At 44.4% G+C, this 26481-nt stretch overlaps 1 protein-coding gene across 1 annotated transcript in view; it reads right to left on the reverse strand.

The window, feature by feature from the left end:
• The window catches only part of FAT2 (FAT atypical cadherin 2), a 102518-nt gene that overhangs the window by 37608 nt on the left and 38429 nt on the right, over positions 1-26481 (reverse strand). Inside the window, exons 4-8 of the mRNA XM_053377049.1 lie at positions 11142-11203; positions 9106-9417; positions 8146-8356; positions 3547-3686; positions 115-390 (exon numbers count right to left, since the gene is read on the reverse strand). Coding sequence (XP_053233024.1) covers positions 115-390; positions 3547-3686; positions 8146-8356; positions 9106-9417; positions 11142-11203 — 1001 coding nt within the window. The remainder of the gene's footprint in view (positions 1-114; positions 391-3546; positions 3687-8145; positions 8357-9105; positions 9418-11141; positions 11204-26481) is intronic.

Genomic DNA, 26481 nt, shown 5'->3' on the forward strand with positions numbered 1-26481 from the left:
AAGTACACGTTGAGTGAAATTGAGAAAAACTGCTGTAAGGCACTCCAAGCCCATGGGATAGAGTTGGATATAAATCAAATAAATATACAAATTGCTTTCCTGTGACTCCCATACCATGACTGTCAGGGTGTGCAGCGACATGGATTGCGAATCAAGTGCTTCCGCCATCATGAGTGTGCCACTGCTTGGGTCCATCTGAAAAAGCTTCATGCTTCTGGGATCCACGCTGCTCTGAAGGGTGTAGATCAGTCCTTTCCCATGGTCCTTGTCTGTTGCACGGACCCAGGCAATTTCTGTCCCGGGAGGCGTGTCTTCTGGAATGTGAGCCTCATATTGATACTCCAAGAACTTGGGGGAATGCTGGTTAATGTCAATCACACGGATATAGGCCTGCAAGAGTGTAGGGAGAACATACGTAAGAGAGAAGTCAGGGTGGGAGCTGGAATGATGAGGTTAATTCTTAGACAAGCACAGCAATTTTGACAGAAAACTCTATTGCGGTTATTTTTTGTAGCTTTCAGCATGCCAGAGTTAGCAGGCTTTGGACGTGTGCTCCCTGCCATGTGCATAAATGCATATCTAAAACATGTGCTCCAGAGAGCTTCTATGCGATTTTTGTCAATGACTTGATGTGAGTCCAGTTCTAGGCTTGAGGTCTTTGGTGGACGACTTCTGCTCTGGATATGCCCTCTTTGCTGGTTTCCCACAGGCATCTGGTTGGCCACTGTGAGAACAGGATGCTGGAGGAGATGGGCCACTGGCCTGATCCAGCAGGTTCTTCCTATGTTCTTATGTGGGCTTACATGGCAGTGGGACCAGGTGACATAGGGCCACTGTTTTCATTCCCCACCATGTCCCCGAGTGACGTTACTTCAGGGGCATGGAGAGGAATTAAAAGTGCAGTGAGAACTGCTTGTGATGCCTGTCTGGAAAAGGACATCAAGGGGGCACAGGGCAGGTGTCAGTGGTGGGCTCTACCAGGGTGCCCAGCTTGAATGAGATGACACTATATCTGAAGTGATGACCTCATGGAAGAAGGACCGCAGCTCAGTGCTAGAGCATCTGCCTTGCATGCAGAATTTCCCAGGTTCAATTCCTGCCATCTCCAGGACTGGGAATGTCCCATCTGAAACCTTGGAGAGCTGTTGCCTATCAGCGTAGACCATACTGAGATAGATGGACACCGCATAAGGTAGCTTCCAGTGCTCCTAAAATGGCATGGGGTATCCCAGTCAGTTATATTGAAGTGTAGGCAAATGAGGCTGAGGATTATGAAGGTGAAGGATAAGGATAAGCAACAGCAAGGGGGACCAAAAAATTCAGACACCATGAATGTTTGGTGATAATCAGTTTAGCAGCACTGGATGTACGTACTGTTTTGAAGCAATCACTAGAATTTAGAAACTTATTTGGAGTAGTTGCACTTCTGCTTATTTCATCCCGGGAAACTAACAGAATAAGGACAGGAATGACATGGTGGGGAAAGTGTACAATATATCAGCAGCAGCCTGGAAACGTATTTGCAAGAGCCTGGAAACGTATTTGTAACAGGAAAAAATAAACCCATCCTTAAGCTCGCTGTCAAATGTTGCAAAGAGAACTTGGCAATCTCTGTCTATTTGATCCAGTTGTTTTTCATCGCAAACCGCATCTTGGAAGGAGACGACCTGATGCAATCGCCTGCTTTCTTCAATGAAATCCAACTTGCCACGATTTTGCAAGAGCAGGTTCACCAACATACCCAGCAGTGATTGTCAATGCCAAAGTAAACAGAAGAAAAGTTCCTGGAGGCCGGGATTGCATGTCAGCCAAGGTGTCAGAAGATGACTCTTAGTGGCAGCAGAACAATGTTATAAAGACGTTGAAAATACAATCAATCTACTACTGAGTCACACTGAAACAGCACCCTCAGCATCTGCTTCCCACCATCTCCTAGGTTTTACATAACTTTAGTGGCTATCAGTAAAGCAATTATCAGATTAAATCCCTGCTAAAAACCTTGTTTTCCCAGGCAAACATATGCACTTGTTGGCAAGAGTGAAAGGTGAGGTTACCTACCTGTTGGGAGACAAAATGCATGTCTACACTATAAATATCAGGTCACTTTTGAATTCATTAGCTGTCATGGCTACTGGCCAAAGACCCCATGAACAACAGATCTATAGCAAATAATTATCAGTATCTTGACAAAAGTTACAATTCCCAGATTGCTTCAGAGAGACTCTTGACAGCTAAACCAGTATCAAAACAGTTTAGAGATGGCTTCAGATTTGGATTGACACGTGCAAAGGAAAGAGGTGGATTGGTGGAACCATTTTTGGTCCTCACCTTTCTCCTGGACTTGCTAATAGGCCTTACAAATGCTGCCAGTTATGTGCAACAGGCAATTGCATTAGATGCAGAATTATTCTGACTGCTCAGACCCTGGGACATAGAAATCTGCCTTACCCTGAGTCAGACAATTGGTTCAGCTAACTCAGTATTGGCTACATAGACCGCCAGCAGCTCTCTGGGATTTCAGGCAGCGTTCTCTTCCAGGCCTACCTGGAGTTGCCAGGGATTGGTAATGAACTTGCCAATCTAATGAATTTAGGAAGCCTCAGGGCTTCCGCATCACCATGATTCAGATTCAGGATTCAGTTCCTCTCATCCTGGCCACACAGGGAAGAATGCTCATCAATCTCAAATGCCTGCCATAATTATCTCAATACATATCTTCATGTGGAGATGTGCTGAAATACAGTGTCATGGATGATGTGGTTGATCTGGATGAATGAATAAGCCCTTTGTTGTTTTGGGTCAAAACTGATGTGGTGCAGGAGACTGTCATCAGCTCACCCTTTTAACATAGGAAGCTACCTTCTGCTGAGTGAAACCATTGGCCCATCTAGCTCAGTACTGTCTACATTGACAGGCAGCAGCTCTGCAGGGCTTCAGGCAGCCCTACCTGGAAATGTCAGGGATTGAACCTGGGAGCTTCTGCATGCAAAGCAGGTGCTCTAAGCTGCTGCCCTCTCCCATGTGGCTTAGAACAGCTCAACACAGCAGCACAATGACCAGGTAAGAGGAAAGGGACCACAATCTCCTCTCTGACAGACTGCATGTTTGCTCATTTACATTAAGCAGTGGTTAGGCTTAGCTTTGCGTGCAAACTGGGCCCCTGAGTCTCCAAGTACCGTACCACAGTTGGCCAGGATCTGCAGAGGAAGGATTTTAAGAAAAAGTGACACTTTTGGTAAGTGTTCTTATTTTTATTTTTTTGCTGTGCATTGAGAAGCATTGAGCATTGAGTTTGGGGTGTTTTCCCCAAGTGAGCTTGCATGAAAGACGGTGCCATTTTGCTAATCTACACAGGCCAAATTGGGAGCCCCTTATAGCACCTTATCCCCCAGTCTTATGCATATTCAGCTGAATCATGAATTTTTAGCATTTTGGCAAAGTAATTTTTTGAGAGAACTCTATCTGTGTATGTTCTTATCCTAAGTTCTTATAAAAACTCTCCCTGAGAATACAGAAGGGTTTGGACAAGGCTTTGTGGATGCTCACCTGTGTCTTGATGATGCTCGATCCATCAGTGACCTGCACTGTGAGGTTGTAGTTTGATCTTTTCTTTGCATCCAGGTTTCTCGCAATAACAATGCTGCCAGTGCTCTTCTCGATGTCAAAATCCATGTCATCATCACCACCTTAGAGGAAAGAGATAACTTAAGTAGATAGGGTAGGAGTTATGACGGAGGAGGCCAGGTGTCTGAGTAACAGCATCTCCCTGGGCAGGCAGGGATCCAAGAGGGAAAAAAGTATCATTGCAGCTGGTAGCATTTGCAACAAATAAAATATATCCAGAGGCAGGCAGCAGAATAGCAAAAAAGGTGGGTGGAAAACATCTGTGAAAGGCTTCTATTGTCCTCATTGCATCTTTGTTTATTTTCCCTAAGTTTTGCATAGGCTTAAGCATGCAATAATGCCTAGTTTGTTGTTGAAATGCTATACAAGGTGAAGGGAGCTGAAATTAACCAGTGGGACACAGAAGGGCATGTTCTGTTGAAAAGAAGGACTATCAGGAGAAACTGGCAGGGGAGAGGACATTTGCTGGCTTTGCTTCAAGGTGTGATGCTTAAACCAGTTCCCCTCTCTCTGTTGAGACTTGCTCCGATTCATGGATGAGTCCTGGGCAAGGACAAACATCTGTAAGATTTGCAGTGGAGCAAGCCACCCTAAAAGAAGATGTTTTGGAAGCCACTGCAGAGTTCTTATTCATTTCCCCACCATTAGTTACAATTGGATAAGGACTTAAATAATGCACATTTAGCATCTGAAGACTGAAATAAGGCAGAAAAACCCGCAGCTTTATTCTCCAATAGTCCATAAAGCTAAAGAGCAGGCTGCATAGATGATGAAAGGTAGTCAGCTTGAGCAACCTGCGGCCTACCAAATGAAATGCCGCTCACCACCAACAATAGTGACCAAGCAGAGGCTGCAAAATTGCGAGGTTACCTGGCAGGCCACAATACCCATTTGGTGGGCTGCTTTCAGCTTGGAGTGTCACAAGTTGTGTAAGGCTGACTATGATAATCTATGGGTTATTCTCCAAGCAAGGTTTCTTAGAGCTCTTTGTGTGACTATACACTGAGATAGAGAATGTATCCTGCTTCTACACTAGGCATCATCTTGTGGAATAGTGATGCAGTGTTCCCTGACATCTGTATGACATCATGAGTGAAACACCCTCCCATTTTTCTCCTTTCTCTGCCTCACCCCATCCCCAGAGCTTAGAAAATATAACTTTTCAGCACAATTGGCTAGCTGCATAATCTCCCCACCACTAATTCACAGCTTTTCCTGCCACATAAGGCCTGTATAGACTGCTCTATTTTGTCCACCATCGTCCACCTCTTTTCTCTGGGAATCAACTCTGTCATGTTAATCCTTCCATTTCCAAATAGCATTTCCTCTACAGCTATTTCTCTCCCCCCCCCCACAAAAATGCAGGCATATGTTGAGGTGGGAGGGGGATCATGATAAGAATGGGAGTGATAGTCCATACTATAGTCCTGACAAATATCCCTTTCAACCAAGATGATCAAGGGTCTGCAAACCAAGCCTTATGAGGAACGGTTGAGGGAGTTGGGGATGTTTAGCCTGGAAAAGAGGAGACTGAGAGCAGATATAATAGCCACCTTCAGGTAGTTACAAAAGTCACATTGGGGAAGGGCCATAGCTCAGTGGTAGAGCATCTGCTTTGCATGCAGAAGGCCCCAGGTTCAATCCCTGACATCTCCAGGTAGGGTTTGGAGAGATCCCCTGCCTGAAACCCCAGAGAGGTGCTGTGAGTCAGTATAGGCAATGCTGAGCTAGCTGGACCAATAGGGAAACTTCCTATGGTCCTATTTGTGTTCCAGAGATCTGGCAGTAGATTTCCATGAAGCAAAACAGAAGCAACTGGGAGGATTTGATAGAGGGTCACCATGGATGTGTCATGGATGTGTCATGTCATGGATAGAGCGCAGCCTTGATGCAGTAGAGATAGGAACTATGCCCATTTTTAAGCTGTAGTTTCTGTGATAACAGAAACAGTTTCACAGATAACAAGGGGAAACTAAGATGCTATTGTATGAGTTCCTGAAATGGTGGAGAAAAACTACATGGAGTAGGTAAATGTAGTTCTGCTCGTACAGGCCACCTGACTTGACACTTGAACACTCCTGGCTTGGGTGGCATTGGAGAAAGTAGTAAGCCTCCAAGTTTAAAAAACTATGTTTCAAATAAAATGAGGCAAGTAGAGAATATGTCAGAGGTGGTGAGGCACTGGTGGTCATCAGCGATCTCATGGGTAATAAGCAGTTAGGGCCTGTTACACTCACAAAAGCCTATCCCACAATAGCAGTTCCAACAACCATTAATGGGGGACCTGGGAAAGAATCTTTGGTCTGAGTTCTCAGAAGAATATGTCCCTAAGGGGAAATGTGTTTGGCTCTCCTGAAGTAATTTAGGAAGAGCCAGGAGTGAAAATGAAAGTGGAGCAGAGGCACCAAGATTTTAAAGAAACAGTGCCTTTATAGAAAAAGGAGCAAAAGGGAAAGGGATGGGGCCAGACGACGTCTGGAAGAAAATGAACATGTAGAACTATTTGAGCAGACAGGTGCGGACATTGTCTGACTTGCATTATAAATCACTTGAGCAGACAAGTGGAAGGGAAGGGCGTTACAGCGCCAAGAGAAACTTTTGGCTTGGAACTCAAGGGCAGCTCTATGTGTGAACTCGCAATGTCCTCTGCTGTGACACTAGGGAAAGTCCACACTTTCTGGGGAAGCCTAGTCATCCTGGGATAGCTCAGTTGGGAGCGCATGAGACACAGGGTCATGGGTTTGAGCCCCACACTGGGCAAAAAAAATCCTGCATTGCAAGGGGTTGGACTAGACGAATCTTGTGGTCCCTTCCAGCTCTACGATTCTATAATGCTAATTGAACAGTTGCGGAAACAGACCAGGGCTGGGGAACTAATGGTCCTCCAGATGTTGTTGATTCCCCATCCCTATGGAGGAGCCCATATACCACTTTTTCCACTGCCTAAAGCAGAAGGCTGCATTCTGTTTCCTTCTCACAGAACTGTTGTGTAGATAAAAATAGATAGCCACATATCATGCATGCCACCCCAACCTGAGCTCCTTGGGGAATGGAGGGGTGTAAAACACAATTTCTAAAATAGAAAAGGAAACTCCGCCAATGGTAGCTTGAGTATGCCAGCCAAACAAGGTTCAGGGCAAAGGATTACCCAGACCCACTGTGTGAAGGAGGTCCCATATTGTAAACAGTGTCTGATTTAGGAGAATAGATAAATACTGAGATTAAATTCCAAAGAAAATACCTGCAAGGGGACACAATGTGGGCAGACTGTCCCACACAAAAGTAAACTTTCCTCAAGCATTGTCAATTCTGTACTGTGTTGATTCTTGTCCTGCCTTCATTGTATTTGTACTCTATTATCCATGCCCAACTGCACCAGGCACAGAAGCATTCCTTGGAGGTGCCCTGAGAAGGACAATTCTTGCAGGTCTGCAAACTATCTGCCTTCAGGAATGGCTTCACTCAACAGAGGCAAAACAAAAACAAACAAGCAAAAACCCCCAAAGCCCCAAACTAAACCTTAAGTCTGCAATGTAATGCCAGGAAATAGGAATTACACACTCACAGATCAGTACAGCTGAAAGATACATCAAAGATCAGTCAGATGTGCAGGATACAAATGAAATGAAATGATCTTGGCATCTAAGAATTATTTCAAAAATCTATGCATTCCTGAAATTCTACCATTAAATGTGCATGAAAACCTACATGAGCCTGGGGAACATCTTACAGATGTTGCAATATACTATAAAAAAGGTAAACCCCCTTCAGAACCATGAGTTCTTGAAGATGGAAGTAGGACCACATTGGACAGCCACCGGTGTCCCAATCATTAATCCGAGTGAGGTCCATATCTCCAACAAAAACAAAAATGCATTGATCATTACACTGGAATATCTACCTAGAATGGGTCTCTCTTAACTCTGGCAAAAATATACAGAAGAGATTTGTATCTTTTGACATCCTTCTGAATAGTGAAAGCATAGGGCATTTCCAACTAATGGGGGAAAATAGAGAAGAATAGGAATAAAACATAATAGGTTTTTATCAAGGGAATTGCTGAGCATTCATAGCAGCTCCCTACCAACTTAACATTTAAAGACTTTCAAAACCCCTTGTGGTTTCTCTCTCTCTCTCTCCTGTTGGTTTGTTTTTATTGCTGTGGGGAATAGTTATGATTACCACATATTTCCTGTGAGCTGCAAAGATGTGTTTTTGCCCGTTTGCAACACAAGAATTTTCATTTAAGGTTGGGAGAGTGCCAGAAATGCCATTTTGCAAAGTGTGATGGGTAGGTAACGCAAGACCTGCACAATGCTTTTTGTGGGACAACTGCTTGAGTCAGCCTCAATGCTGCTCCTTGCCAGCGCCAAGGCCTTGACTCTAATGTGCCTGCCATCTAAAATAAACAGCCTTTGTTCGCTCGGGGCATGTGCATGCCAGATATCTGGGGAACCGAGGCAGCGTTTTGTCAGCCCAGAGTCACCCTCAGAGCTCATTTCCCAGCCGCATACCACTCACCTGTGATATTAAACCAGAGCTGGCCGAGCCCAGCCTCCACACTGATCACTCCCACCATGTGGTTCACTGGGTCTGTTTCCATGACAGCAAAGTTGAAATGAGGCTCATCAAAAGTCAGAGGCTCCGAGGACGGGAGGGGCTTAGGGATCCAGTTGACATGCAGCCTCACGCTGGAAGAGAGTGGGGGGCTGCCGCCATCAGTAGCCTTGACCTGCCAAGAGAGACACCAGCTTACATGCAGTGGAAAACAAAGTTGCTCTTGCCAATGTTCTGAGTGAACTTAATAGGACATCAGCCTTTCATGGTTCTATTGCCAGAAGCACCACAAAGTGGGCAGCCTGCAGTTGCCTTTGCCTTCCTTCAGCTGGTAGGTAAAGTGTACACCTGGATGGCATCCATTTGCTTGCCCCTGTTAACTTAGCAGGGTTCATGCAATACAAGAGTTTGATGGGATTTCTTTGGCATATGTAAAGCTGCTGACTCTGGTCTGTCTCTGTAGCCTGCAGAGCCTACAGAGGAACATAAGAAGACCCTTGCTGGACCTGACCATCTAGTCAAGTGTCCTGCTACCCACAGTCGTCAGCCAAGATGCCTCCAGGAAGTTCACAAGGAGGGATTGAAAATAGCAACCCTCTCTTGCTACTCCTCCCCAGTAATTGGCATCCAACGATGACCCACCAAACTGCTCTTGGACTACCCATGCAAACTGAAGAAGGTGATGGAGGATTTTGTCTTCTGCAACGTACGTGTTGCTGTTGTTTCATGGCAGGTTTGGGCTAAATAGGTTTCACAGGTTCTTGATGTAATTATGTTGCTCTGAGATCTATGGATGAAGGGCAATAGACCAATGAGACAACAACAACAACCTGAATACCATCTTTGACTACAAGGCCCTTAAATACTCAAGAAAAAAAACTGCTGTCTGCCTCCATCTTCCTTAACTTCCTAGATCTCACTCACCGTCAATATGTTGTACTCCTGGACAGGAAAAGCCTTTTTGGAGAAGACCATGCCTGTCACTGGGTGGATGCTGAAGACTCCGTCACTGTTTTCTTCAAGGCTGTAAGTGACTTGGCAGTTCAGTCCCTCATCCCGATCTGTGGCAATCATCCTGTAGACCGGCAAAGGAGTCTCAGACCCTGTTTTCTGTGGTAGATTAACCATGAAGAACTTCTGGGAAAATGTGGGAGGATTATCATTGACATCTGTGATGTGGATTACAACTCTACTGGTGGATTTCAGAGTTGGATCCCCATTGTCTGAAACAGAGACCTATAAGGAAAAGCCAAAAGAGTATCAGATCTGAAACCTCAAGAAAACAGTTAATGCTCATGAAACCCAGATGTTTCCCTGCTATGGCAGAGGAGAAGACCCAAGGTCCTCCAGATGTTGCAGGATGCCTGTAAGCCTAACCAATGCTCTGGGATGATGAGAGTTGTAGTCCAGCAACATTTGGAGGATCTCCTAATATCTGACAAAGTCTTCTGGGAGTGGGTGAAGTGTTACAATGTGTGGTTTGCCTACATTGAGGTTTAAGGGTTGTATCCAATGCTGCTGTCACATTCAGGCAACAGACTTCTGCTTGCTCAATGGAACCTGCCCCTGCTTCCCCTCAGGACCCCTGTGTACCCTCAAAATCTGCTCCAGAGCATTGGGGGACCCTTTTGGAGCATGAGAGGAGAGGAGAGGAACGGGAAGTCCTGCTGCATGAGGAGAAGACCCATCATGCAAGGTTGGATACAACCTTACAGAAGCTGCTTTACACTGAGTCATTGGTTCATCTAACTCGGTGCTGTCTATACTGGGAGTGGTTCAACCCGGTTTCAGAAAGTGGAGATGCGAGGACTTTCTGCATGCACGACACTGAACGGCAACCCAAACAGTTTGGTGTGCATGTGTTAGGTGGAGAGATATTAGTGAATCAAAAACCAGAGACCACTCTGTTAGGATATTTCCGTTCCACCTTAAAAGGGAGCAGGCTTTGTGAGTCACAGAGTCTGTGTATTTCCTGTTCACAGGATGTTTATGTTTTCAGTTGCTTTCGTTTCATTGTTGTTGCCTGAGCATACCGATGCAGGCGGTCATGTTTTTCTTTGTTCTGACCAACGCTAAATAAACCGTAAATATGCTCCCCTGCTGTGCATCTCTCGCTGTGTGAATTCTGCTGACAGAGTGTGCACCAGCCTAAGAATGTGGAATACTGTTTCTGAGGCTTCGTGTCGCTAATTGCTGATACTGTGTGTCTACGGGAGATCGATGGATCGTCCGGCAGCTGGCTTGGGGGCTCAGATGGACCCATGTCTCCCTGGCAGTATCCCAACAATAGATTATGGGCCCAGCACGCTTCCGCTGCGCCACTCTGGCACAGCTTCACCAAAGACTAAAGGCAAGTCTGATGGCCAGGAGGTCTTGGAGCGTTGGCCGGGAATCAGCTGTGGGACACTAAGCAAATTGTCCGAACCGTCCCTCTGCCTCTGCCGGCGTTCCGATCCTTTGTTTCTTTGTTCCTTTGCCAGCAGCCATTCTTTAGTCCGATTGCGTTTTTCTGGGCCCGGAACCAGAAAAACATAAACAATACAGCGGGCCCATAACCTGTTATTGGGATACTGCCTCAGAACCTGCAACCTACTGCCTCTTAGCTGGGAGACTGCATTTCAGTACCATGTACTAATGAAATCCCCTAAGTGTCCATTTTGTCAAAAGGGGCAGGAAACCACTTGCCCCCCTTTACTCTGCAAGGGCTTAGCGGCAAGATTCCTGCTGCAGCCTTTCAGTTAAGAAGCTAAGCCAGGAGGTATTAGTGAGGCTGGCACTGGGGGCAAACCCACAAAAATGCAGAACAAGCAATTATCTTCCTGAGCAATTTGGAACCGATGGAATGAGTCCTCCTCTTTGGTGTGCTCTGACTTGCAAGGAAATGTTCTTTGAGGACTTAAAAAAACAACACACACCACTTTCAAGTAAATAAAAGTAATTACAACTTCGTCATCACTCACCTCTAAGATATGCTCAGCCCTGTATTCGCGATCGAGCTGCCGAGATGTGGTATAAATCAGACCTGCCATGAGAGAAAAAGACCACGATCAGTTCCAAGAGCCCATGTATTGCTGTGCCTCGCTCACCTGCCATGCCAACGTGACCCGATTCTAAAGGTGATGCTGCCCTGAAGCAAATCTATGCCACAAGCAAAAGAAGCTCATAGATTTTTTTAAAAAAACACTTCCTGCCTCCCAACCATGGAAGTTTTCCATACTTCCTATATTAACCAAAATGATTTATTTCATTCCCTGGCACCTCCAACAAGTTTTCCCATTCATCTCACCGAATAATGCAATATTTGAGGACCTCCACCTCTGGAGATGCCATTTCAGGCTTCAGAGTGGAAGGATAATACGAATACTAATAATTATAGTTTTTTTTATTTATTTATTATTTATTTATTATTTCTACCCCGCCCCAGGGCCATCTTAAGCATATCCGGTGCCGTGGTGCAAAGCTCCCTCTGGTGCCCCCCCCATTTCCCAGAGTTTTTTAGGGAGGACGGCGCTGCCGGCAGGGCTGGAGGAGGTGGCTGGAGGGCGGCTCCTCCGGCGGGGAAGAAGCAGAGGCTGGAGGTGCCGCTTCCCGGCTCAGTTGGCTGCTTCATGCCACGGTGGCCACCGCAGATGGAGGCTCCAGGCACGGCACTGCTTCAGCGCTGCATGGCAGAGGCGGGCGAGGGCAGCGAGCTGATGCCAGGAGGCGCCGCGTCCAGCCTCCGCCTCTTCCCTGGCACCCTCCAGAACTTGGCACCCTGGTGCCCCGCGCCACTAGCCTCTATGGGTAAGGCGCCCCTGCCCTGCCCATCTGGCTGGGTTTCTGGAGGACTGAGAGAGCTCTCAGTGGGACACAGGAACTTAGGTTGCTCAGTGGGACACAGGAACTTAGGTCAGTCCTCTCATTCATCTAGCTCAGGGTGCTGGTATTCGGAGGCATACAGCCTTTGAGGTAGAACATAGCCATGAGCTTCCCTGGTGAGAACATTCCACAGTCAGGGGGCTACCACAGAAAAGGTTTATCCTCTGGTTGCCGCCACATGTGGTGGAGGGTAGCGGTGATACCACCACCTACATCCTTAATTAAGGATTAATAATAATAATTAAAAAATTCGTAAGCCAGCATTTTGAACTATGCTTCCTTCTTTCTTGTTACACTTGTACCTCCTCAGACCTATGGTCCCTACATTGAAAACAATGCCAACAAGGCTAGGGCAGGTGTTGCTGCATGCACATTCTGAGACGCACTTTATATTGCAGAAACATTGGCTCCATTTTGAAGGCTGTAGATTTCAATCTTTCCTGATGTATGCATGTATGGTTAGCAGCATATCTTGTTATCTTCAGCTGCAAGAAGCTCTGGGAAATGTCATGGTTGTTGTTCAGCTTTCGCAAATGAAGTAACGCTACATGGAAAAAACCCAGTCGATGCTGTATTTTAGAGGAAGCTGATATGAGCAAGCTAACAGATAGTAGATAAGATCCAAGGGTGCCAGAAAGACAGATCAACATGCCTACTAGTAGGGATGGGTGAGTCCGTCAACTTCCGATTTTCTCAGTTTCCCCTTCGTCCAACTCTCACTCTCTACAAAAGTTTGCGGGTTTTTAAAAATTCCCATGACCATTCAGCATTTTAGAACAAATCTCTAATGAACACATTTTTGCAGCACAAAATTTCACCTTCTATACTTCATTTTCGGATGCTATTTTCACTAATGCATGCCTTTTAATGCATACTTGATTTGGCTGAAGAACGGCATTGCAGAATTCAGAGAAACAAACATTTCAAGGGAAGACTGTTTTGGTTCACATATTGTTTCAGAAAGCACAAATTAAGCAGGATTGCCTATAAATGCAAAGGGAATCCAATTTCTACCTCATCCTTACTTGCTGGTAACTGATCAGCCAAAGAGGTAGGACTGACAGGCTTTAAACTTTATTATCCTTTGAGATTACTATAATTTCCTTAGCATCAGCGGCATTATCCTTCCCTCAGACTTCCAGGACTGATCTGCCCTAAGGATATAACAGCATCTTAATTATGGGAGTTGCAGTCCAACAACCTGTGGAGGACCACAAGTTCCCCATCCATGTCCTAGAGCAAGTAGTTTTACTAGAAAACCAGACGATGTCTGTTGATCCTTGCTCCCTCTATATACTTCTGTTCTCTCTAGTTTGGTCACTGGCATCATGCCTCTGAATCACCTTAAGGCAAGAGGTTAATTCTAGACCCATTGTTCACTGATCCAATCTCTCGCTTCATTTACCTGCTATGGGGAAATATTCCTCTAAAGGTGAAGAGACAAGTTGTAAACAATGTGTTGACACAATCCGTTATTTCGATGGCAGCTTCTGCTAATCTGCTGTCATTTATAGCTGGCGGGGGATGGGGAAACAATGTTGCAGGGGCAGGAAACAGGAATTAAAGTGAGGAGGGATTTCTTTTTATCTCAGGATACATGATCTAAGCAGGGTCAGCCCGCCTACATATCAGAGTGAATTGCACCATATCAGATGGCACCATGAAAATGGTGGATGAAGGCAGGAATCAGTGCCTGAATGATGCCACAACACACTGTAAAGTATTGGACCTACCAAAGGGGATGCCATTTGGGTTCCACTTCAGTCAACAACATGCAGTATGCTGGCACTGGACCCAAGTCTTGAGGATAAAATATTGCACTTTAACCCAACAGACCAGTCTTCAAATCCAATTTTACCCATGATGACATATTGTTACTCCACTACACAAATACAGGTATTAGAAGTGCAGGAGGCCTGCCCTCCCCAACCCCCTCCTAGTAACCTAAATGGAGCTCTTTAAACACTCTAATACTCACCTGAGGAACGTAGGATGAGCCCTGCTTGATAAGACCAAAGGCCCATCTAGTTTAAATGACTACTGAATACATTTTTGTTTAGGAAGTGTAACCCAGCCATTGATGGAGTATTAATTTTATTGCCAGTTAAATTGTTTTGTGGGGCTTGTATGGATGGTTTTATTGTTCTTAGAGCTCGTGTTTATGCGCTTTATTCTCTTCTGATCTTGGATACCACTTTGACGGCTTTATGCTGTGAAGTGGTCCATAATCTTGTATAATCATCATCATCATCATAGACTCCTGTTCTCACAATGTGTCCTGTTCTCACAATGGCCAACCAGATACCTATGAGAAGCAGGACTTAAGTGTAACAGAACTTGCTTGTGATTCCCAGTGACAACTGCTATTTGTCAGGGACTGGGCAGAGGAGGAACGGTGGAGACCACCTCCCCATCCTGACCCTCCCAGGGAGGAGGAAGAGGAGGACAGTATAGATTTACAACAGTGGTTTCTGGGAAGTCACAGCTCAGAGGCAGATGAGGGGGGGGAATTGGGAAATAATGGGAGAGGAGGAGGGGGCAGAAGTGGAGCAACAGCTGACAGACTCAGTGTCACTGGAAAGCCTCCCAGACCCTCCATCTCCCAGAACCTGGCAAGCCTTAAAAGTAGGAGAGCAATGAGCTCAAAGACAGAGGGCACGTAGCAGCACCCATAGAAGTGACAAGTGAGAAAATGGGAGAGACGGGGGGTGGGGTGGAGATTCACTCGGGACATCACCATTATCCAAGAGGCTGGGTTCTATAGCCTCTCTCTGTAAATACTGAATAAAAAAGAACGGTAAGAAACCTTCCCTTGTCTTTATACTTTCCTGGGCAACCAGCCAGGAGCCGCTGACAGCATCCTGACACTATTCAGTGGGAATCTGCCTCCAACGCTGGAGGGAGCACATAGCTATCAAAGCTCCTAGCTCTTTGCTCCATAGATTCCAGTTCATCCTCATAACTTCTATGCAGGCCTGGCCTATGCAAGCTGTGACCCACCAAACTGAACATGGTCCGTCAGTCATGTATAGTATAGCCTACAAGAGGCTTTATATCTTGTTATTACTGTTTCTCTGGGACTACAAAAGGTATGGGATTGACTAGCGACAGCAATACAAGACACGTGAGTTGGGTTTTGGTTTGGCAGGTTGCAAGTTGCGCTGAGCAGCTATAGGCAGAAGACGATTCCATGGGAAAACAGGACGTGCTATCCAGCTCCAGGGATTGTGATGTAAGTATTTGGAACAGGGCTTCAGTTAGCAGTCATTACTTGTTCATTACTTTCTCCCTCTGAGGGATTATGGATATTTGGCTTATAAACTATGTTTAAAACCAAAGAACACAATGTGTTACAACAAGACGAATTTAATGGACTCTGCATAGAGCCCACGTCTGGGCTGCTGTTTGTTTATTTCATCCTTACATCTAAGCATGAGCAGAAGATCCCAAGGGCAACAACGAAACTATAAAGGAATGTTTGCATTCCTCTTCGCGGCCATGAAGAAAGCTTCGGGCAAAGCACTTAAGCATGTGGTCTCTGATGTGCAGCCCAAAGGTCTTTGCAAAATTGGGTCCTACATATGGAGCCAGGATGACTCATGCAGAGCAGAGAATGAACGCACCGTGTGGAGGTGCTTGTTGACAGCTGCCCCTTACAGATGTTCTCAGTGTGCAGCGTGAGCACATACAGGTGAGGAGGAGGCTGGCATCCTGGCAACAACTCCACCTCTTCCTACACGTATTCAGTCCACACAATGAAGGCCAAATTAGATGTGATGCTATTAATGTCCTCCCATACCAGTGTTTTGGTCCTCGGTGAGCTTTTGTCCTCACTGCTACAGCAGCCTGTCTTCTCTCACTCTAGGCCCAACTGAGGAACTCAAGGAAATGGTGGGAGCACCTACTGCTGTTCCTCCTTCTCTTCACCCCAACTTCTTCACTAGGCTGGGCAGGCAGGGCACGCAGTGAGGAACCTGCTGGGGTGTCCCAGCATGCAACAGTGAGCCACTTCACTGAGCTGTGGGCCTTACAACTGTTTGAGGGAGCCAACCCCCTGATGCCAGCCATGTCCCCACCTCCTGGCCAGGCATCTTCTTCCATATTACCCTCCCCACCATCTAAAACCAACAGCTGAGGCCTTCCCTTTCTCTCTGTTATACGTGAAGCAGGTAACAACTAGAGAGAAGGCCCTTTCAGGCTTGGCACCCCATATACTGAATGTCCTCACCTGGCACCAAGGCTCCAAATCTTGTTTGTACTCTACGGTTTCTTGCATTTTGATATTTTTAATCCTGGAAACTAACTAACCTGAAACCAACTTCAGTGAAGGGAGGTTTATAAATATTCTAAACAAATCAACTGACTGTGTGACTCAAGGTCCATAACATAATGGGCTTCCCCACCCATCAACCATATCAATTGAGGCTGCTAATTATGGCAAGAAAACCCACAGCATTTGACTCACATGGCACACTCACAGCTTCCCCAGTGGGCGATGGGGAGCTCACCACAAGGATCCTGGTTTTGATAGCAAAACTAAAGGCAAATTCTCCATTAAGAGGAGAATGGGCAGGTAGAGACAGATTTGTGTGGTAATACGAAAAGTGACTCACTGCGGTTTTGGTGCTCTGCAGAAGCTGAGTGTTCCTCCTATATTTTATGACCTCATTTACTTGTGAGTAAGCTTTAAAATAAACTAACAGAGCAATAAGAAATTGCCACTTTTCCTCACTCACATTTGAAAAGAAAAATCAGAAATACATCACAACACCGATTGAAAGGGTTCTCATCCCAATTCCCGTGGCTGCTGTGAAGCGAAATAGCTGAAGTTTGACAAAATTAAGAGCGACTATGTGTGTGTGTGTGTGTGTGTGTGTGTGTATCTGTAATGGAATAGTTTAAGCAATTGCAACAAGACCTTTAACTATTTGCTGTCTCTCAGCCTATCGTGCACCAGAGGGACAACTATATACAACAGCTTGAGCTCCTTGTCAGAAAGGTGGAATAGAAATGTAATAATAAATAAAAGTAAAAAAGGAAGCTTCACAGGACAGGGAGACAGCACAAGGGACAGGAATCCTAAAACTTGTATCATATGAGCTGAGATGAAGAATAATGCAGTAGATGACACACAAGCAAAGAACTATGTAATAATTTTTACTCTGCTGAATTGCTGGTATGAGATATTAAAAATATATAAAAAGGAAGAAAATTTGTTACTTCCCGAAATGTAGCACCTTTATTCTTATTAACCTATTTTTAATTTTTACTCTGTGCTGGAGTAATACAAAGAACAGGCTGAAACAAACAAACAAATAAAAAGCCCTAAACAGAGAAAATGTACAGTGAAGGAGCCAAGTGTGAAGGCCGATGCACAATTTTTTTAAAAAATCAACACCCCGAAATTATTGTTTTGCTGGAAGACAACTGGAGAGAACCCAAAGCATCCTGGAACTTTTGAATAATAAGAATAGAACTGGGAGAATCTGCAACTAATCCTTATTACATGGAGCCCCTTTGGGGCATTTGCAAGGGAGAATTGGCAGGTACTTATTATTCCCACCACCAAACTCTTCTTTGCAAATGTCTCCCGCCATTTTTTTACCCTAGCCACAATTAATTCTGGTTTAAGAGCCTGGAGAAGCATTTGCAGGGGAGAATCATTAGGTGGGAGAAGACAGAGCACCTACATCTTCTTCCTGATGCTCCCATAATGCACAATGACCACGTTAAATCAGGAGTAATACGTCTGCCTTCCCACCCCCTGCTCCCTGCTTTGGGGTTTATTTCCCCAATTTCTCTCATCCTGCTTTTAATTGTTTTGCTCCCTGACAAGGCAGTTGTACTTTTAGAGGGAGATCTTGTTTGGCTGCCCTGTGATTCCAGTCCATGCCACACACCCCACTGATTTCCTTACAAGGTCTGTTAAACACCCTGTAATGAGATATGAGAGCAATTGTGGTTAATGGTTAATTGCACTAATTCCAAAATAGAGCTGTGATGCTTTTGCTCCTGCACACAAATATGAGATGTGTTGACATGGATCCATGTTCACAGCACATCTAGGAAGATGCAGTGACACGGAGCTGGCATTAAGGAGAAACTAATTAGAGTGAATGCGCTTTCTTATTTAACTTCCACTCATTTTCCTATAAAAAGCAAAGGGTTAGAAATACAGGCAGAGTGCAGCATCTAAAGCTTTTGTTTCCCCAAAGATATACACTTTTATTTTTTGCCACTTTAGACAGAAAAAAACAAATTCTTTTTCGCTATTAATAAGCATGCTGTCCTTCTTCACCACACTTTACATTTTTAGGTGTACACCTAAGATGTTTTAAATGAATACCTACAAATCTAAAGTGTGAATGTGACTAAAATATTTGGAAAACTGATGTCCAGAGCATAAACATTACTGTTTTATTTAGCTGGGCTTGGTGGTGGTGGTGGATTTAATGGAGGCGTCCCTCTATTTGGTTCTCTCGGCTGAGCTGGTCTCCTGCCAGTCCCTGCAGTGACCTTTGCCTTTTGCCCCCACTGAATGGGCAGGTTGGCAGAAGGCCCACAGGAAGTTTCTGTTAGAATTCCTGCTCTGTGATTGCAGTCATGGGATTTTTGTCTATCACATGATGGTGTATGTTTTGACTCCACAAAGTGGGAAGTGATGGAGACAGGATGTTTGTGTTACTGTGTTCTGTGAAGTGGGACTATTGCCCTTTGTTCTTTCTATTTGCTGTCTGATGCTAGAGAGAGAGAGGGAGCCATGTTGCAGTGCTCCGTGTGTGTTTATATGTAAATAAAGTAGATTAGCCAAAATGCTGAGTTGCTGAGGTCTGTTACACAAACTGCGAAGACTCTGCGGATCCCTAAGTGTGCCAGTGTCTGTTGGCATTGGTTGCTGTGATGTTCAGGCTGAAGAAAGCTTTTGAAGCTCCTGAACGATCGACCAGGAGGGAGAGAACATGCCAGTCGGGCATGTGTCTCTGCCAGGGTCCTACTCGAGTGTAGGACGAGCTCCTGACAGTTTCCCTGCCAGCAGAATCCAGTGGAAAGCCCTGGGGAAGAGGTGGAGCTGAACCAACCCAGGAGCCACTGGACCTCACACTCTGGAGCTGGGGCAGGGATCAGCTCTGATCATCCAGCTTGCCACCTCCCACTGCGATGTGTGGCCAAGCTGTGAAGGTGACTCTACTGTTTCTCAAAGCGACAAGGATGAGGGGTGAAGAATGCAGCCCTACTTACTGTAAATAAACAAGCCTTTGGGTGGGTTTAGGAGTTAGAAGGCAGGCTTGACCCTCAAAATGTATTCATGAAGCAATATTCAACACATTTTCAAGTATCTGTGTACCACCATGAGTTAAAGACATTTTTGAAAGGCTGAGAGTCATCAAATCCCCTATCCATTGACGCTGCTAATGCTGCATTGGAGTAATGTAACATCTGTGCCCTCTGCCAAAAATCACCAAGAGGGAAATGACTAGAGCACTGGGTCTCTTAGAAATGCTGGGGCAATCCTTCCTATTAGGCTGTTACCCTAGTTAATAGGTAACCTGAGTGGTTTCATTACTAAACTCCTGAAAAGCCCAGCACCAAAGTGTTTATGGTTGATCAATCAATTTGGATTACAAATGGACTGACGCCTGACTGTAGCTCTGAAGTGTCCTCCACACTCACTGCAGAATTGGATTCAGGTAGTCCTGTGTCTGTGTGCTCTACATACCGGTAATTCAAAGGCCTCTTAAAAGCAGTGTTTTCCAGTCACAGAAAAAGAATCCAGTAGTGTTTTGCTGATTTTTAAGAAACTTAGAATCCTTCCTTGCTAAGCTTTCCCTGCCCACTCCCCAAATCCTGGAATTAAAAAGGTAAAGGGACCCCTGACCATTAGCTGATAGTAAATCTTAAGTTTGATCCGGGAGGTGGAAAGGGATAAATCAGGTGAGCAGGACTTGCTTAAACCAGGATGAGTAAATTATGAAGTTCATCCTTTCCCTGGCCGAATTAAGGTCGCTGATGTAAGGAACCCGAGAGATGACTGTGGTACAAACTCTTGGTTGTCATAGCTTCCTCTATGGAATTACAGGTGCTGCCATTTTGTAAGGGTGGTGGGTATTCTTTAAAATAATGTTTATTGTTTGAATTCTTGTTTGGTTTTTCTTACTTTGAGTGGGATTGGAAAGGAAATTCTGCATGCGCAGCAGATAAACGTCACAAATAAAAATATTCTGTTTCGGTGCTTCTGAGCATATTTGGAAATTCTGTGATTCTGTTGCATTTTAAAAGAACACAATCGCCACATCGATATGTCACCTTTCCTCCAAGGAGACATCCATGTCCCCCCCCCGTTTTATCCTGCAATAATCCTGTGACACAAGTTATACTGAGAGACTGTGGCTGACTCAGGTCACCCAGTAAGCTTTATGTCTCACTGGAGATTTGAACCCAGGGCTCCCAGGTCCTCACTCAGCACTGTATTACAGTGGTGCAAATGGGCCCTGAAAGTACTTCTGTGTGTGCTGAACTGTCCTTTAGAATCTGCTCAGGCCTCAGAAAATGGTACATATTCTCCCATTGTGTGATGGGGAATGAGTGACTACACTTCATGGCAAAGTAACTGACCTGCATATGCTAGCAGATTTTGCCATGGTGTTTGTGCCTCATTTCTAAACTATGGGGCAAAGCCTTTGGGTTTCTTTACTCCTGGTTTGGAGTTTGCTACCTATATGGCTGAGCTCACACGTAGAGAATTGGGAATGTATCGTTTCTGCCTGCAGTTATGGAATGCCTGGCTTCTGCTTTTCGTCAAGCAAAGAGAAAGAACATCCAGTCATGTCAGAACAGAAGCAGAAATATTAACACTGCACAGTTGGCCAAGCATAAAAAAACCCCAATTTCTCTTGGCAAAGGTGGAGCTGAGGACAAAGTCCTGGTCCAACCTTATTAGAACTTAAGGATTTAAAAGAATGCGAACCAAGTTACTGGGCATGTCTGTGTACGTTGTGGGAGGGGGGGTCCCAACTAAATGAGGTTTAAGTGGTTTGCCTAAAATTTGCTGCTTTAGCAACAATTTGCATTCCTTATCCTTTGAACTCCTAGGGACTGAAAGTGTGAGAACATAATTCTCCCCACCCATCCAGATCCTGTAAATTCCTAAAAATTGCGGCATTTGGTTTAGGGTCCAGATTTTTCAGGATCCAGGTTGTGTGTTTGAAGAGGATGACCAACATGGTTTCAAAAAGAGCATTGCTCCTGACTCAAGTTACTCATCACCTGACACGTTGAACCTATGCAATTTCATAAGCTGTGGTCGACATCTTTCAACATCTTCAGAGAAGCCTAGACCAATGTAGATATCAGGGGCTGGTATCTTATTGCTTTCGGCTTGCAAGAAGCAGGTGTCCATAGCAAACACTTAAAATATGAATGCATATATGAAGTTAGTGGCTAACTGCTGCAAATTGCATCATGTCTTCTGCTACACATTGTATTACATACTGGGGATTGTGGGGTGGTGGCAATATTAAGCCAGCTTTTCACTTTGCTGAATAAGTGTGTAACTGGGATGTTACTTCTCTCTTAACCAGGGTAGGCAACCTAAGGCCCGTGGGCCAGATGCGGCCCAATCGCCTTCTCAATCCGGCCCGTGGATGGTCCAGGAATCAGCATGTTTTTACATGAGTAGAATGTGTCCTTTTATTTAAAATGCATCTCTGGGTTATTCATGGGACATAGGAATTAGTTCATTCCCCCCCCAAAATATAATCTGGCCCACCACATGGTCTGAGGGACGGTGGACTGGCCCACAGCTGAAAAAGGTTGCTGACTCCTGCTCTTAACCATAACCGATTTAACTTTGAAACTGTCAAGCCTGCATGTAGGTTGACTGTAAACAGTGCAGACTGGTACTAAAAGAACTTAACTGTGTGGAAGCAGTCCCCCTCCTGGGGGGGGGGGATTTCAGAACATCTACTTGTCCATACACAGAAGCAGAAAGGGAGATAATCTGAGTCAGGAGTGGGCTTTTCTACATGTACCTTTTGGGTTCGTTTTCCATCATTCCTAATTCCAAGAGTCAAATCCAGGAATGTAAGACTTGATAATAAAAGGCAGCAGATTATGTTTTGGAACAGCCTGAGCATGCAGAGGCTTGCTGCAGCAGGAAAGGTTAGAAATCCAAGTTCTCCAGTTACTACAAAAGCCTTCGATCCAGTATCATCCACTATTCTTCTCGCTGAATGCATCCGTTTCTTTAGAGATCTTCTCTTCCAAGCATTAACTGCCGTTTGCTAGTATCGCATAACAGGAGTCTCAGTCAGCAATGCAGGGCCTGCTTTTAATGCCCTTTATTCTCTCTCTCTTTCTCTGTTTGTGTAAACATATCCTTTGCATTATGAGCAAACTTCATCTCCAAGTGTGGAGCCTTATGTAGCTAAACTGGCATTATCTTGTGCACAAGAAGGATGCGTCTGTTGACAACAGGCTTTAGAGGTCCCCGAGATTTGTAGAAGATGATTAATTCTTCAATTAATTAAAATAATAGAAAGAAACCCTCTAAGAAAGAGGGAGCCCAAATGGCTCAATGTGGGTGGCAGCTGCGTCCACACATTTTATTGCAGAATCAATGGAGATTGCGCACTTGGTTTTTCCTACAAAGTCCACCTACCATATAGATCTACTTTGCATTCCTTTGTCCCTAAAAAGTGGTTCTTGAGAAAAGGGTTTCATTCCAAAAATAAAAGCTCATTGGAGATTTAATTTTGTATCATCTTGTGTCCATCTGAATACCGATGCAAGCGGTCCCAGCTGCCCAGTGATGTTGTGGGTATGCATATCACAGTCACCAATTCCTTCTTTGTACACCTGGGGGTGTGCAGAGAAGAAAAGGTGTTGTTAACCTAATCGTGGGGATGGTATCAAGGAACCACACTCACCCTTGCGGACAGCAGCATCTAGAATTAATCCAGATTGAAAGCAGCATATTAAGGCAGAGCATCAATAATTCTGGATTGAGAAAAACTACATATTTGTGCTTCAAATGGGTTAGTGTAGACACAAGCTGAGCATGCTCAGTAGCCATGGAATGCTGACAGGGGTTGTGGTGGTAAAAGAACAACAACAACAAGGAAAGGGGAAAGGGAATGGAATATCTTGGAAAATGTACTGCAACACATCTCTATCTTCTTTCACTCTCTCCCTCCATCTTTCCCTCTCTTAAAAAGGAAAAGAATAAACCAAGGGTAGAGCAATGGGTGTAACCTACCAAATCAGGAATGAAACCTAGCTTAAAGATGAATGATATAACAAGCTACTCTTCACAATTAGCCCTGACAAGGCCTGCGGTGGGAAAATGAGCAATATGTGGTTGGAGAAAAAGACAAGACTAGCCAGTTTATGGCTAATCCATAATGTGTAGATTAATAGATCTTGGTTAAAGTGATGCCTGATGCAAAGAAGAATTCTGAGCAATTTCACCAACCAAATGACAGCATAATACACAAAAGCTGAGCTACCCTTTGAATCAGGAAGCGCCCAAAGAAAAAAATGTGACCTTGAAAGGATGCTGCTGCACTGGCTGGTCCTGGTTGTCATTCCAGTCAAGCATGTGTTCCAGAAGGGAGAGTTCAAGAAAATAAGGTGAAGGGGCTTGCGCTCTCACTTGTACAAAGAGATGCATTGCGGCTTAATGAGATTGCCTGGAGAGTTCTCTAAGTAACCCAACATTGTGGAAGACAGCTTGGGGTTAGTTGATGGTGAAAGAAAGGCATTCTGTACATGCCCAGAAACCTAAAACAGCCATTTTATTATTATCTAAGAATCACACAGATTTGACAGCAGAAGCTCTTTCGTAAAGAGTTGAAGTGTTACTAACATTTTATAAGGTTTACCAAAAGAAACATTATAACTGTGTAGCGGACCTATTTAATTAACACTGCATTTTTACACCAAATCTTTTGTTTTCAATATCTTTAAGCAGGAGGACCCTGGTATTGTTCCTGGATACGTTAGTTTGAGGCCCGCAAACTGCCATAGACTGTGATCCAAAGACGTATGGGTAGATGGAGCTTTCTTGCTACTTTGTACAGCTCAAAATCCAACCTGTTGCTGGGTTTCAGAAGCAGCTGGCCTTCTTGGCTGCTTGAGCTGCAGCAAGAAAAGCTTCAAAGAAAATTCCAGCTGAATGCCTGGTTACCGAGCACACGTGCAAATGGCTTCTTTGGACTGTAAAAGCTCCCCAGTGAGAAAGCACTTGGCAAAAGCTCAGCTGGGCCATCAGCTCAGGTAGGGATATAAATCCATTGCCAGCGGCAGGTAGTTTGAAGTGTCACAAAGGAGCTGCAAACTGCTGCCGTGTGGCGCATTCCCTGTGCAGGATATCAGCCAATTCTGGCTCATCTCCCAAAAATCTATCCAACTTCCTTAGCTGACATTGCCTTCCTCACTTTAACAAATCCCTCACATATGTAACTAGGGTCATCATTCCTCTCTTCTAGCACCTTAACTGTCTAGAACAGAACTAAAGAGAGAACAACAAAAACATAATACTTAAACTTTGACATTCCATGTGGCTGGGTGGAAGCCAATGCCTTGTCAGAGCTCAACAATTAAAAGAAATAATGCATTCATACAAATCTATGGTGTGTTCACACTTGGAATAATAATAATGATGATAATGATAATATAATAATTATTACATTTAATAATAATAATAATAATAATAATAATAATAATAATAATAATAATCAAATATTTTAAACTTCCCTAAACAGGGCTACGTAGGGAGTCAAGAGATAAAAGGAACAACTGGCAAGTTTGGCCTTGGAATTCAAAACGAAGCAGGGCAAAGGCTAATAGAGTTCTGCCAAGAGAACAAGCTGGTCATCACAAACACTCTTTTCCAACAACACAAGAGACGACTCTACACATGGACATCACCAGATGGGCAGCATCGAAATCAGATTGATTATATTCTCTGCAGCCAAAGATGGAGAAGCTCTATACAGTTAGCAAAAACAAGACCTGGAGCTGACTGTGGCTCAGATCATCAGCTTCTTATAGCAAAATTCAAGCTTAAACTGAAGAAAGTAGGAAAAACCACTGGGCCAGTAAGATACAATCTAAACCAAATCCCTTATGAATACACAGTGGAAGTGAGGAACAGGTTTAAGGATTTAGATTTGGTGGACAGAGTGCCTGAAGAACTATGGATGGAGGCACATAACATTATACAGGAGGCAGCAACTGATGGGCATTTGATCTGATCCACAGGACAATCTTTGTGTAGCAGGTTCTGGGGTGTGCCATCACTTCGCATGAAACCTTCTGGCTATGTAAAAAAATATTGACTTTTATTCTGTTATATGCCGTGCTTCTCAGGACTGCTCATTTTACAGTTAATGGAAACGGTTGTTGAATTAATTAATTCTTATGGATTTAACAGATTTATTGTACCCTTGCTCTGGTTTGGATATGATTTTGATCTTTACTTGTTTCGTTTTTTGATATATTATTCTTGGCCACATTGATTGATCCTTCTGATATGTTATGGTCTACTTTTATTTCCCTTGGGAAAGAGAAGCAGGTTGTAAGCAATAGATGAAAAGAAATCAAAAGACAAAGCAGTTTAGAAGCAGTCAATGAAATGAAACTGAAAAGATACCAGGCATGCCAGCTACTGGCACTAGTTGTGGCAAAGGTTGTGCCAGAGTCTGCATGCTCCTATTTTAATGCTGTAAATCACAAACTACAAAGGCAGTTTTGCTGCCTGAAGACAACATGGTGCATCAACAATTCTCTCCTACTGTCAGCCACAAACTCAAAACTAGGGAACTATTCCAATACACTTCACCCATATCCCTAATATACACATACAGCAGCCCAATTGGGAACTCATCGTGCAGTGAATGAAGCCAATGTCTCTAGCATTGCGTCACTTACAGCAGGAGTGCTTTGTTTAAAGACTGGCCCAACACCAGACCCAGAAGACTACTTTTCAGAGGCAGTTTACATTAAACACTGGTAGGATTTGAACAATCTGGATGGATCTGTTCCCTAAGCTAGAGATGACACAGACATAATGGAGGCGAAAGGCTGAGTTGATACCTCCTCTGCTAACACTGACAAAACAAGGGAAGTGATAGACACAGCTCAGATTTACAGAAATGGTAAAGCAAGGGGAATTTAGCTAGTGTTGATAGCGGTTTGCATTGAATACGAATGCTGAAGCCTGAGCTTCTAAAAGGCCATTTCTTGTCAGTGTGACTGCTCTTGATGCACAAACTGACTCCCAGTTCACACAATAACAACAGTGGTTTTGGGTTGTTGTTTGTTAATTCAAGAAAGTAACACCCTGGGACTTACTTTAATTAATTTATTTTTATTTTTGTGATTGTCAGCTGTTTTAATCTGTTGATTAACACTGTGTTTCAGTTGTTGTAACCTATCCTA

Source organism: Podarcis raffonei, chromosome 2 (genome assembly GCF_027172205.1).
Source record: "Podarcis raffonei isolate rPodRaf1 chromosome 2, rPodRaf1.pri, whole genome shotgun sequence".
In the NCBI taxonomy this organism is placed as follows: Eukaryota; Metazoa; Chordata; class Lepidosauria; order Squamata; family Lacertidae; genus Podarcis; species Podarcis raffonei.